The 14274-nt window shown below is 37.3% G+C and overlaps 1 protein-coding gene across 6 annotated transcripts in view; it reads right to left on the bottom strand.

Annotated features, from left to right (window-relative positions):
- The window catches only part of OSBPL9 (oxysterol binding protein like 9), a 185040-nt gene that overhangs the window by 54103 nt on the left and 116663 nt on the right, over nucleotides 1-14274 (bottom strand). For 5 of the 6 annotated variants that reach the window (XR_012130161.1, XM_073233919.1, XM_073233920.1 and 2 more), the window contains exon 4: nucleotides 11631-11707. Coding sequence is in view for 5 of the 6 variants with exons in the window: in XM_073233919.1 (XP_073090020.1) it covers nucleotides 11631-11707 (77 nt within the window). In the remaining variant the exon portion in view is untranslated. Of the gene's footprint in view, nucleotides 1-882; nucleotides 1059-11630; nucleotides 11708-14274 lie in introns of those variants that run through there. The other variant, XM_073233925.1, reaches the window with a different exon arrangement.

The following is a 14274-nucleotide window of genomic DNA, read 5'->3' as shown; positions in this document are numbered from 1 at the left end:
ATTTCCATTTTAGAATAAAAGCCTAGATATTATTCATGTTTAATTTCCTGATTAAGCTAAAAGTAAATGGCTTAATCAACAAAGTAAAACCAAATGCTGCTTCAAATTAACAGAAAGATCTTTTGTTCAATGCATCTCTCATCCTTTTATATAAAAAATACTTGTGAAATACAGTATGAATGCCAAAAAAATACACGATTCAAACATGTTTCCTAGTCTACTCATTATACTCAATTCTCCATAACTAAGCTGTGCTGAAAACCTAAACTTTTCCCTTCAGTATCTATGTGAACTTCACACAACTTATCCAAAGTTTTCAGTATTTTTGCACAAGGTACTCAAAAAGCATAAAATTACCTCTTCCCACACTCATATTCACAAATAATAGCCATAATTATTACACACAAAAATACTGGGCCATGCAAGAACACAGTGCCAAAAATAAAACAAGAACAGAAAATGTTTGGCCTGCCAATTAGAGTGTGTTATTAATGGGCAACTGGTCAAAATTAAGCTTTCACATAAGAGAAAGCTTGACTTTTGTGTTTAAAATAATTATCTGAGACAGCTTTCGAAAGGAAAATAAAGTTCCTCAAAAATGAATCGAAAAAGGGGAAGAGACGCTTTCCACTCTGGTTTGGTGGCGAACAACCTTTCTGTGGATCAAGAGGCCCCTAGCCTCAGCCTCCAACCCATCTCCGGCCGGGAAAGTGAATTGAGCTCCCTGGGACTAGAGGGCCTGGGCGGTCACAGAGGGCAGCGGAAAGGAGGAAGTGGGGGAGCGACACTCGCGCCCACGGCCCGGTACAAGACAGGCAGAAGGGACCCGAGGACTCAGGGGTGGGGACCGGCCACTCTCCCAGACCCTCGGGGTCTACTCACTCTGCAAGTGGCCAGCAAGAAAGCCATTCGCGTAAGCCCCCGCCCTCTGTGCCTCCAAGGCAGGGAGCCGGGGGCCGCTTCCGAGGCCCCCTTCCTCTCGCTCCCTCGGCCGGATCCCCAGGCTGCGGCGCAGTGGGTCCAGCCAGATTCAGCAGGTCCCTCGGGACACCACCACCCCCCGCCCCTCACTCCCTACTCTTGCCCCGCCCCGCTCCAGCCCCGGTCTAGAGGCCGCACTGATTGGCTGGTCCTGCCGGCTTCTGGCAAAGAGACCCCTCGTGATTGGCCATGGGTCACTGGCCCGAAAGGAGGTAAGCGACTGCCGATTGGCGGTTAAACCAATTTTGGAGAGAGCGGGAGGCAACGGACGGGCACCCGAAGGGCTCGGCTCCCCAGCCGCTGGTCCCCGGCCCGAATCCCCTGCCCAGACCCAGTCCGGCCCGGCCGCCGCCTCGCGAAGCACACGGCTGGCCTTGGCTGGGGTCTTCGCGCTCGCACCTGGTCCTAAGCTTCAGGACAGGAAGCAACAGCCCCTGGAATGGGAGGTCGTCGCTCCTGGAAGCTCCGCTACACTTCAGGGACCCTGGGGTCTTCCCCATAGGGTGGAGACTGGGGGAGGACCTGGTAACAGATGCAAATGTGCTTCACCTACACTCCCTGGTTTCTAGTTGCCCATCCCCAATATTTTGGCAGCTGTGGAACCCAGTTTCATCTTGGTAAGTGCTTTTGCTTACTTCCAGAAAGTTGTTTATGTTGCCTGGAGGGAGAATTAGGAGAGGAAGAGACAGTATATCAATAAAAGAATGGGTGTCTGTTTTATTTTACTAATCCAGGGAAGCGTCGTGGGCCTGCTGCTGTGGCACAGCTCCATAAGGAATGTAGGTGGCGTGTGAAGATGCCTCAGGAATCCAAAGGCATAACTTAAAATCAGATCAAAAGTTTGGACTTAGAGGACCCGACAAAAACATTCATCCAAAATGCAAGAAATTACAGACATAAATATTAATTTACCTGTAAGACAATGTCCCTGTCTGCTCTATTTTTCCTTATGGTTATTTACGTACTTGTAACAAACTAAACATCTATTTTTGTAGCTCATGCCACTAGCACTGTGCACACTGCACAAAAGGCTCAATAAATGCTGAGCTCAGTGATAAAAGATATGGTCACTTGTTTTATGTAAATGTTTCCAAAATGTCCAATACCAAACACATCCTTCTCACACCCACTCTTCAAAACGTCTTCTTCAGTGCTCCCTACCATCCACTCTAATAGGCAAACCACATAACCAGCAATTCTTGACACCTCCCTCATTCCACATTTAACTCATCACCAAGTTGTCATTTTTACCTACTAATACATTCTCAATTCTGTCCACCTCTCTCCATCACCACCACTCAATTACAGGTCTCAGCCTCTGGCAATCATTTCTTTTCCTGAATCTACCCTAGCTCCCCCAATTCATTCCCAACACTATAGCCATCATAGTAGGTTTCCAAAATCAATTTAATTATCCCCTCATCACCCTACTCCATAACATACAATTAAATAACTTCAATTGCTTTCCATTGTGCTTAGGATAAAATCAGTTTTTAACAATGGCCTGCAAGGTTTAGCCCTACCTACCCCTCTAGCTCCATCTTAAGACTTCCACTCCCTCATTTTCTGCCCTCCACACAATGGCCTTTTTCAAGTTTCTTCAATTTGCCATGGATCTTCCAACCTCAGGGCCTTGGCACATATTGTTACTCTTATTACACTGTCCCCTTGACACCAATCCCCACCCTTCACTTAATTTACTTCTACTCATCATTTCCTCCCTGCCTAAGTGAATTCTTCCTATTATATTCTCATTGCCCATGCAACTCTCCTTTGTGAAACTTATCCCAGCTATAATTTTACATGTATTGGAGTTAATCCTTTTAAACAATTTAGTTAGTTTACATATAATAAAATGCATCCTTTTTAGATGTAAAGCTCAAGATGTTTTGACAAGTGCACACATGTAACCACTATCACAAGACACAGAACATTTCCATCACCCCAAAATCTTCCTTGTGCCCCTCAAGTTGTCAACTGTGCCAACCACTGTTCTGCTTCCTATTCACACTATTCTTTGATTAATGGTTATGTTCACCACTAGACTGTAAGCTTAATGAGGCAAGGATTGATCTAATTTTGTTTAAACATCTAGTACTTATTAGGTGTTCAATAATGGATTTCCTATAGTAACAGATTATATGAAAATAAACATCAACTCTATGATAAACAGCTATTAAACTATAAATAGTGAGGGAGGAAAAAAACAAATTTTGCTGATGGACAAGGTCAATATCTAACAACCTCCACTAATACTTAAATTTTCCTTTAATATCTGCTTTTCCAGCAGTTAATTTTGTGCCTGAGCAGCCCAAAGGACTTAATTCAAAACGAGTTGATCAAACAGTTCTCCAGGCCAGGAGGAAAAAAGTCTACATCTGTAAATCTGTGTACTGTACTGTTACACCCTATAAGAGACCTAATACTTATTTGTATAATTCCTGCTTACCAGTTATTTCATGTCCTATCTCCCTATTAGACAGAAGATCCATAGGGGGTCTTAAGGACTTTTTATTTAATACCACCTACCAAATAGTCAGATTTTTTTTTAAGTGTCCTCCAAATCTCCCATCATTGTCATCATGGATCAATAGTTTCAAAATCTAATGCACTGTCACTTTTGACAGGATAATGTAAATAGTTAAGTTCAAGTAAAAATTTAGTGGCCCCAGTTATCATTGCTTTTCTTATTGATAGGCCTAAGTGTTAAGACTAGGGGCAATGATTAGGGCAATAAAGAATACAATTTATGACAGTCTTTTAACAATAATATTGAGTTTTCCTCAATTGCATATATAAAATTCTATGTTCTACTTACATAAAGAGGCTACAGCTACAGTCCAAAGTCTACCTTTTAATAGTTACATACTAGAGGTAACTATTTGTTACAGACATACAGTTCTCATTTTCCTGATCATAGTGCAAAATTAGTGTGCATAAAAGATGTGTCATCTAAAATAAAAAGTAAATTACATAATACAAGGCAACTTTACCCATTTTATCCCAGGAAACTGGGACTTCTAAGCAAATTTGGCAACCAGAGTGTTTTTAAAGAAATCTACCAGTTGTTTCAGAAGAAAATTAAGTGACTAATGCCTTAAACCATGTATAACAACTGACTTCCAACCCATACCGCAAAAGGATCTTGAATACTTATATCATAACTAAGGCAGTTAATTGATTAAATCAGTACTTACTATTTTTGTCCCAAGATAAAGAAGACTACAATACAATGATTAAGAAGTACAAAAAACAATCTGAGAAAAATCAAAATACTAAGGTTTATGATGAGGGTGTCTTTAAAATGGCAAGATATTAAGTAAAAAAAAAAAGAAAAGAAAAGAAAAGAAAAAGAAAAACCGGCAACTTTATCTATAGCTATTAAGCTGAACAGAAAATTTTAGCTATACAGAATTCATGCACCATTTTCAAAAATATTACTTCTGCTAAAGCCCAATAGTGTTTACCTGTACATCTCATTCTGCTCTGATGTCATCTTAGTCATAGATGAAATACTTCTTGTAGCAATAGAAGAAACAGGAAGCAAAAACAGGGAAGAAAATCTAGTTTCCCTAGGAATCTGTACAGAAACTCAGGTCAAATGATTGGAGCAGATAACAGTAAGACAATTCTTAGAACAAGGATATACAGCTCCACTATTTTATCTGATCAGTATCCAGAAGTTTCAAAACTAAAGTCAGACAATAGATTTCCACATGGCAAGTGGCCATATGGAATAAATATACTACTTATCATATGGTAGAAGTCCCTACCTATGATCAAGGTGACCATGTTTCAAAGTTTATAAATTATATGGAATTCTAATGCATTATCAAGCAAAAAAGAAATACCTGGTTCAAGGTTAGGAATAAACACCCTCTGTAAACCCCACAAGACTAGGGTATTGCTGTATTCAACAGTGTATCTTTAGCATCTCCTCACATGGTACTGGTATGTATTAGGTACTTAATAAATGCTGAATGAATGAAATGCCAGGTACTATACAATGAAAACAGCAGTATAAACAGCTAGAAATGCTGAAAGCTAGTTTAGTAAGCAGAAAAGAGAAAGAAAGAGGGCCATCGTTTTTCTATATAAACCTTTTAGTACCATTTAATTTTAAAAAGTCTATTAGGTAAGTACTACTGCCCCAATTTTCACAGGTAAAATTCTGCATAACTTTCTTCTGAAACAACTTATTAATTTCATTGAAAACATATGAGTTGCCAAATTGGGTTAGAAGTACAAAGCAACTTGCTATAGGTTGGGTGAAATGGCTTTCTTTGTGTAACACTGTCTTCATTTTAAATGCTCCAGGTTTTATGCACTTTAATTTTACATTAGGATTAGGAAGTTAACCAATTGAGAACTGTATGTTTACCTCTAAAGAAAGGCTGTGGGAAAAGCTTTGCTTTTATTTTATATACTTCTACATAGCTTCAAATTTTTAGGAGCATGATTTATTTATATCATTACTTTATTGCAGTTTTTAAAAATTAAACCCTGATTTTTATTTGTTTTTTATACTAGATTGGGTTGCATAAAGACAAGGACAATGTGTTGCTTATATTCATAATTATATCCTCTACAACTAATACAGTACGTGGACACATTAAGTGTTTGACAAATATTTACCAAATAAATAATTTTTCTGTATTCTCTGTATGTCAAAATTGAGCATGCAGTATTTTTTTTTTAACTAGATGGTAGGAAAGTACATAATAAGTTATGTAAGATTTCCGCAAAAACACAATTAAAATAAAGTTCTGGCAGTTAAAGGAACAACCTTCAGCATCTATAAAACTGGACTACCTGTTCTTCAATGTTTCCCAAATTCAAGATTCACACTACTAGTACAAAAGAATTGTTTTTAAAAATGAATCCTGGAATCATAAATTCCAATTGAGGAGCCAATAATCCATCAACCTTCTGTAATATCAACTACGTTGGCAACACCCCATAGGGGAACTGAATTTTCTTCTGTTATAAGAAGCCCAAGTAACTGGCCACTTCTCCATACCTCTTACCTGGGGAAGAACTGACACATCTATATTGCAATCATATCCTTTGCAAAACAAAGGGCATCAAGGGAGAAAAACAAAACACATTTATTTTTCTGCATGATACAAAAATAAAATCCAATGAGGCCAGGGGAAACAATAAAGTGGTAGTAAACAAATTTTTATATACTGAGAAATTGAAATGTATGCTCAAAAAGCTAATCTTCAGTGAAGTATTTTAAGAAAAATTCTCAGAAGATTTCTCTTAATCTTAGTTACCCAGTTAAACACATGAACCATTACAGAAAAAAAGGGTAGCATCATGGCATTCTAATACTAAATATTAATTTCTCAGCAACTATCTCAAATTGCACCTTAAATATTAAATTTGGGTTTGTCTATAATAACAAAAGTTTGGCAAATATGTAATTATCATATTCAAGTATCTAATTTTGAAAAAAAAAAGCTTCAGAATATCTCTATGGTTTTTCCAGCCTCGATAATGATTTGTGATCTGAATTCTACGACAGCTCCTTGATACGTAACAATGTTTTACCCACAGATTCAATGGCATTTCTAGTGAGGTTTCTACCAGCTCTCCTTATTCCCCTTAGCCATATTCTTATACAAGGTATCAAGTCCTTTCTCTCTAGAAACTTGAGCTTGAGCCAATGGAGAGTGAACAAACACTAAAGGGCAAAAATTATAAAATAACAAAGGCAACAGCAATGAGATTCCAATTTGATAACCACTAAGATACACTCCATAGTGGCCTACATAAACTTATACAGATGGGGACAATCACAGCCCAATTTCTTGGTACAAAGAATAATCACAGAAGCCCTTTAGTTTAATAAATTTTTAAATATCAACTCATTTATAGCATAAAAGAAAGAAACTTAAACTACCCAATTAAACATCTACATGAGGGTTTTCAAATCGGGGTCTAGAAAAGTCTCTATACAATCTTCTGCATTTTTATTTCTGATAACCTATAAAAATTAGTGTAACCACCTGCTGGTGGGAATGTAAGCTAGTTCAACCATTGTGGAAAGCAATATGGAGGTTCCTCAAAAAACTTAAAATAGAAATACCATTTGACCTGGGAATCCCACACCTTGGAATTTACCCAAAGAATACAACTTCTCAGATTCAAAAAGACATATGCACCCCTATGTTTATTGCAGCACTATTTACAATAGCCAAGATATGGAAGCAACCTAAGTGTCCATCAGTAGATGAATGGATAAAGAAGATGTGGTACATATATACAATGGAATACTATTCAGCCATAAGAAAGAAACAAATCCTACCATTTGCAACAACATGGATGGAGCTGGAGGAAATTATGCTCAGTGAAATAAGCCAGGTGGAGAAGGGCAAATGCCAAATGATTTCCCTCATTTGTGGAGTATAACAGTGAGGCAAAACTGAAGGAACAAAATGGCAGCAGACTCAGAGACTCCAAGAATGAACTAGTGGTTACCAAAGGGGAGGGGTGTGGGAGGGCGGGTGGGGAGGGAGGGAGAAGGGGACTGAGGGGTATTATGTTTAGTACACATGGTATGGGGGGGATCACAGGGAGAACAGTGTAGCACAGAGAAGGCACATAGTGGATCTGTGGCATCTTGCTGCACTGATGGACAGTGACTGCATTGGGTTATGGGTGGGGACTTGATAATATGGGTAAATGTAGTAACCACATTATTTTTTCATGTGAAACCTTCATAAGAGTGTATATCAATCATACCTTAATAAAAAAAAACTCTACAAAAAAAAAATTAGTGTAACCACTCACCAAATCAGCTCAGTAACAACCTTAAATTCAAATGCTACCAAGTTATTTCATTGACCATGTTTTTGTTTATAATCAAAGTTGGCACTAAGTACTGCTATTTGTCAAAGAAGAACCCTGACCACGAAAATGACATAGCCTGAAGGCCAAATGACCTTATGGCATATGCTGTACAAATAAAGGTTTTCCAGTAGCCAAAACAGAGAAGAGTGATGGTGAGATGACAGAGTCATCACATTCAGCACAGTAGTGTGTGCATGCCAAACTTAAGAAGCACCTGTATGCTAACAGTCAGTACCATTTTCACATTGTAAATAGTGACCCACTTTTAGCAAGACAGTATCATTCATCAAATTAATGTTTATTTATATTTTATTGCTTTGTGTTTTGTTTGTATTTAATTTGTAATTTTCTTTTGGATGTCTAGTTGGTTCTATAAGATTTTAAACCTAAGAAATTTATATGTAGCTTTATGTTTGCACATATTAAATAACATTATAATATTTTAGACACTGGAACACTGGAACCCCGGGATTTGCAAAAACTTTTTCTAAAGTGGACTTTAATCAAGTTTATAAAACTTATTTATAATTGCATTATATCCAGACAAACTACTATAATTCATTATACCCTGTATAATATAGGATGCATACTGCAAAACCTATAGGTGTAACATCCTGTTTCCTTCCAGTGATCAATTCCTTGCTTGACAATCTCTCGGCATTTCATCTGTATTAAAGTTTACTAGGGTAAATAAAGACTCTGAGGTTTCTCTCCATTAATCAGTATCATCAAATATCCACCAAAAACCTCTTAAAGGCTAAGAAAAGTGGATTAAAAGACTCAGCAGCCTGTCTGGCCTCTCTCAAAGGAGTGTCCTAATTTAGTTGGGTGTAAATACTGAAAAGATACCACAAACTAACGTACAAGTTTAGAATCACTACTGGAGTTGAAAGGAAAGAGCAGATTTTAGCTGTCTTCTCCCACCCTCAGACTATCCTAATTGCAATTTGGATACCCACAGAGAGCAGAAACAAGAGGAAATGAACAGAGGAAAGATAGAAGAGATGCTCCAGATAAGTTTAGTTGATCAGAATGGAAAGAAGAATGAAACTAACATTTATGACTACCTTCTATGTACAAGGTGTAACTATGTTAGAGGTATTTTAGTGTCTTACACCACAACTACTTTTATTGAGGTTTTACATCTATTTGAGATCAGGAAAAGTTTAAAGAAGGTTTAAAAGAAATTAAGTACTCATTCCAGATTACACAGCTAGTAAGAGGTCAAAGCCGGGACCTAGATCTGCTCAGCCTGGCTCTAAAGATTTTCTACTATATTGCCTCTTAAATCATATTCAGAAGTTTGGACAGTGCCTGTTGGGCTTTGTACATGTTCTATGGAAAACACACTATCAATAAGATAGGTTCTCTCTCTAGCCTCACGAAATCTGTAATCTCAAGTGAGAGATGAGTTATATGATATTGTGTTATTAAGACAGATAATCCATGTAAAGCCCACACAGGTCCCAGAACATAAGAGGTGCTCAACTATTAGCTACTGTTTATTACTACAAAGCAGAATTTTCATGGGCTACAAGGAAGTAGAAATTTCAGCAGAGGTTAAGAAGTAGAAATTTCAGCAGAGGTTATTGTAGTGATAAGATGGAATGGAGAGGTAAATGTGCACTGAGTCTTGAATAATTGAAATGAATCTAACAGAGGCAAATTTGAAAATTGGGAAAGGTGGGGTCTTGGAGTAGCATGAATAGAACCATGAAACAAAAGATTTCTATGGGAGCATCAAGCATATGTAAGGGATAGGAGGTGGAAACGTAGGTGGGGTCAAATCAAAAAGAAGGTGAAATCCCCTAATAAGTTTTACTTCATCCTACAGGCAAATGTAAACCATTAAAGGTTCTTCACAGTTATGGATGCCTTAAGATCATTAATTATAGGTGTTCATTTCTAATATGAAGAAGAGGATAAATTCAGGAATATCAGAAAGTCACCAAATATGATAGACAAAGCAAGTGGAAGAGTGTGAGTGACTGAAAGGAGAAAAGAAAGGAGAAAGGAAAAGGAAAAGGAAAGGAGAATTGGAGAGAAGGGGAAGGAAGGGAAGGGGAGGGGGAATGAAAGAAGGAGGAAGAGTGCTTATGTTTGTCAGGTTAGAAGAACTCTTGACTTTCAAACTTCAATGGCTCAAGAGAATAATGCTGTCATTAAGAGAAACAGAAAAATGAGATAAAGGACATGAAGTTCAGTTTCAGCCATGTTGAGGTTGAGCTCTACAGAGACATCTAACTGGCAAAATCCAAAAGGAAAGAATGTCAGATGAAAGCTAAATAACAAAAAAGATATAAAGATGGGGGGGGAGGGGGAGGTAATCTACACATAAGTTTTAGCTAAATCCTTGAAAATGGTTGGACCTGCTAGAGGGTGAGGGAGTAAGGTCACAATCTCATAGGAAACATCATGCAATCAACAGTATGGGTATCACATTAACTTCAGGAAAAAATCTAATATGATTAAAACACTTATCTTCTTACTGGATCACAAATTTACTGAAACGATGGTACAGTCATTTATAAAACTGTCTAAATTTAAAAAGAAGCCAACAGAAATTATTAAGTTGCTTTTAAAAAGCATAGCTCATAGAGTAATTTACATAGCTCCTAGTTCAACTCCACAGTCATTTCTTACAGTCTCCTGATACCCATATCCTTGAATAATGATTTTTAAGTCTCTATTTGAACACTTTCTAGTAATGGGGAGCTCACCATCCTGTAGGACCTGGGATGCCCTATACCACCTCATCCAATCAAGGCAGTTCCTGATAGAAGACAAAGGTTAACTAGAGAGAAAGGGTTATAAAAACATGTTTCCTACAGTTCAATATTGCAAATCAAAATAATCAAAACAAAATCCTCTATATGCCACAATATAAGCTCTTTCATTGGAAAATAAGCATAGAAAACTATCTCCAATATGGTGCATTAGATGGTTGTTGTTTCTGTCACCAGCATCCTTTTTCCCTATTCTGACTTCGCTTGGAGGAGACCATCTTCCTACCCTACCAGCAATGTGTTCTTTGTGAAGCAGGTAACATCCCGGCTCCAGGAGTGGCGCATATGACTGGTAAAATTGTGAGTGGTCAGATTGGGAAAATGGCTGAAGCAAAGATGATCAGCACTAATCCTATTAATCCCTATTAAAGTACAGAAAGAACAAGAGCCTCCTGCGGACATGCAGTTCCTACAGTGAGAGGCTGGAATTGCTGCAACCATCTTACCACCATAAAGGGAGAAACTATCTAAAAATGACACCAAACAAGAAGAAATGAGTCCTAGAAATAGAGATGGGAATATGGGTCCTCATGACATTGTGTAAGTGCCTACTTCAAACCACACCTAATGCAGATTTGCTTTTTTTCTTAAACCAGTTTGGATTTTTTCCTTTCACTTTCATCCCTACACATACGGTAACTGCCAAATTCTATAACAAGAAAAGAAAGTCAACTTCTCAGCACTTATCTATTATCATGCATTATGGTGTAATTTGGTTATATCAATAACCAGCTACACATACTAAATTTAAAAAACGAATCTGGCACATTTTAACAAAGCATTTCACTTTCAACATTGCCATACATCATCTTATTTCTAGACAAAAATCAGTACTTTACCCTATAGAAAGCATAAGAAAATGACTATAACTTTACTATGTAACACTGTAAAGGCAAGAATAAGCAACTCAGAAATTAAAGGTTTTCCTTACATCATATCACAGATATTCAAAAAAAAGAAAAGAAAAACTAATGAACTATCCAGAAGCCATGTAAAGACTCTTACTTGAAGCTGAAGAGTATGTCGAAGAATTGTTTCTTCTAAGGCATGGATCCATTTCTCTCGCTCATCAGCATCGCGAGCTGGAATAAAAGATGATAAAAATTAAAATCTTAATTTCTACAATATAACTCCATGTTTGAGTAAATATTTTAAACCACAATGCTAATAGAAAAGGCTTTTAGTTGTGCTATTTTCTTAACAGGTTGATCCTTCTATCCCTTCCAAATATGCAATCTACATGGTACAGCAACTTAGAACAAAGGGAGTGATTGTGTTCAGGCTACCTTCTCACTGAGATTAATTAGAAAACTGGAATAATTATTAAAAAATTGGTTGAAGGCATCAGAAAACAGAAAGGTAGTAAAGGCATCCATGGAGGGTCTTAGAACATATGCCCCATGGACAAGGGGGGACTACTGTACTTCACACCAAGGGACAAAGTGGCATGGGGCATCAAAGCCCAAAGCAAGATGAGGAAATCTACACAGTGGAAAAGTCCATCATGAAGAGTCAGTGCCCAAGAAAGTGAAGGGGGAGTCCACATTGCACGGGATGAAGTCAGTCTGAGGTCACAAGGTTTCTGAGGCTGAGTGGAATGAGGATGATATCCACACAAGGAAGTGGGTGGTGATGGGAAACCAATTACATACAGAAGGATTGATCAAATAAGTAAAGTAACAAAGATAAAGGTTTCCTCACTGTTGGAAAATAGAGTTACAAATATGGTAAGGGAGAAAACCAGAAGAATGTGGGGTGTTAGACTAGAAATAGACATATCAACATGAACTCAGGGTTTTTAATATATATGTAAGTAAATACATATGGAAATATGGACATGGACGCATACGTGTGTACATACATACGTATATAACATTCATATGTGCCTTAGCTCTGAGAGGGCCTAGGTACCATGACACTCAACAGCAATAATGCTATTGTTAATCTAAACACTGTTCTCCATTAAAAGGAACCAGGGCTCCTTGGAAATATGGTTGATTCCAGAACTAGGACAGGATAAGTAGAAAAAGAGCCTGAAACATCTTTTTTGTGTCAGAAAATAAGGATGGAAATACTCAAGAAAATGACAGGAATATGTCAAAAGAACACAGAAGTCAGCTTAAAGGGAATTCTGGTGACCAAACTAAGGACAATTTTAGCAACAAAATAAAAAATGACAGTAAAGAATTATAATCTATTGAGAAAACAGGAAACTGAGTTACCACTGATACACATAAATTGAAAGTCTGATGAGGAATGGGATATAAGCATAGCTTCAAAACACCTCCCCACAACATTAATTAAGAAGGGGAAGATAAAATTTAACAACAAAAGACTGGCAGATACCACCTTTAAATAAATGTAGAAGTAAGTATCATCAGTAATGGGACAAATTGAAATCCTGTGATAAGAACAGAGAATCATTTCCATGATCTTGAGCCAAAGATTTGTAATCTGAAACAATTCATGAAGAAATATCAGAAAACAACAAACTGGAGGACATTCTACAAAATAGTCTATAATCATTAAAAGTGTCAAGGTCATAAGAGTCAGTACTAAAGTAACTATTCCAGACTGAAAGAGACTAAAGAGACATGACAACTTAATGTAAAATGTGATTCTGAACCAGACCCTCTTGTTATAAAGGATATTGTTGGGACACCTGGCAAAACTTGAATAGAATCTATGGATTAGATGGTATTAATGCATCAATGCTCATTTCCTGATTTTTAATGATCATATAGTACATATACATGAAAAATTCCTTGTTTGCAAGAAATATACATAAAGCATCCAGGGTGATGGGACATCCAATTTACAACTTATTCTCAAACAGTTCTGGAGTCCCAGGACCCTGGAGGCAGGGGATGGGAGGGACTTTGTACTGTACTTGCAACTTTCCTATAAGTGGGATATTGTTTCAAACCAGAGACTATCTTCATAACTTTGGGATAGAAAGAGCTTCTTAAAAGCATACAAAATTCATGATTATAAAGAAAATGATTGGTAAATTTAACTATACACTTTGGTTCATCAAAAAGATGATTTAGGGATTATGATGGTAAACACTGTGACATACGGAGTTTAAGAACATGGACTGTAATGCTGGAATGCCTAGGTTCAACTCTGAGCTTTGCTTTATTAACCATATGACTTGCAGCAAATTACTTAACCTCTTTAAACTTCAGTGTTCTCAACTGTAAAATGAGGACAGCAATAGTATACACCTCAGCAGGATACTGCAAAGATTAAATAAAATGAATACAAATACAACACTTGGACAGGTAAATGGCATAAGGTAAGCTATTGCTCAGTAAGCATTAACTATTATTATTATTACTACTGAGCATTTATTATGACCTGGCCATGACTCCAAGAAGCCACAATATTAGTAAAGAAGACAGATTTGTTATTTAGTTGTATAAATACATGGCTTATGCAACCACCAAAGGTAGTGAGTAAAAAATGAGGAAGAGCTCCTTGAGGAGTTAGGTCTTTAAGAATTAGTTTGTTAAGCAGAGAAAGTTAAGGGCATCCTGAAAGAAGAAAGAACATTAACAAAGACACTGAGGTATGAAAAGGGTACACTTGGGAAACTGGGCTGATTTGGGGAGGAGGAAATGATAAAGATTAGAATTCTAGCCCAAGG

Source organism: Manis javanica, chromosome 4, assembly GCF_040802235.1.
Source record: "Manis javanica isolate MJ-LG chromosome 4, MJ_LKY, whole genome shotgun sequence".
Classification (NCBI taxonomy): Eukaryota; Metazoa; Chordata; class Mammalia; order Pholidota; family Manidae; genus Manis; species Manis javanica.
This window is presented reverse-complemented; position numbering and strand designations above follow the sequence as displayed.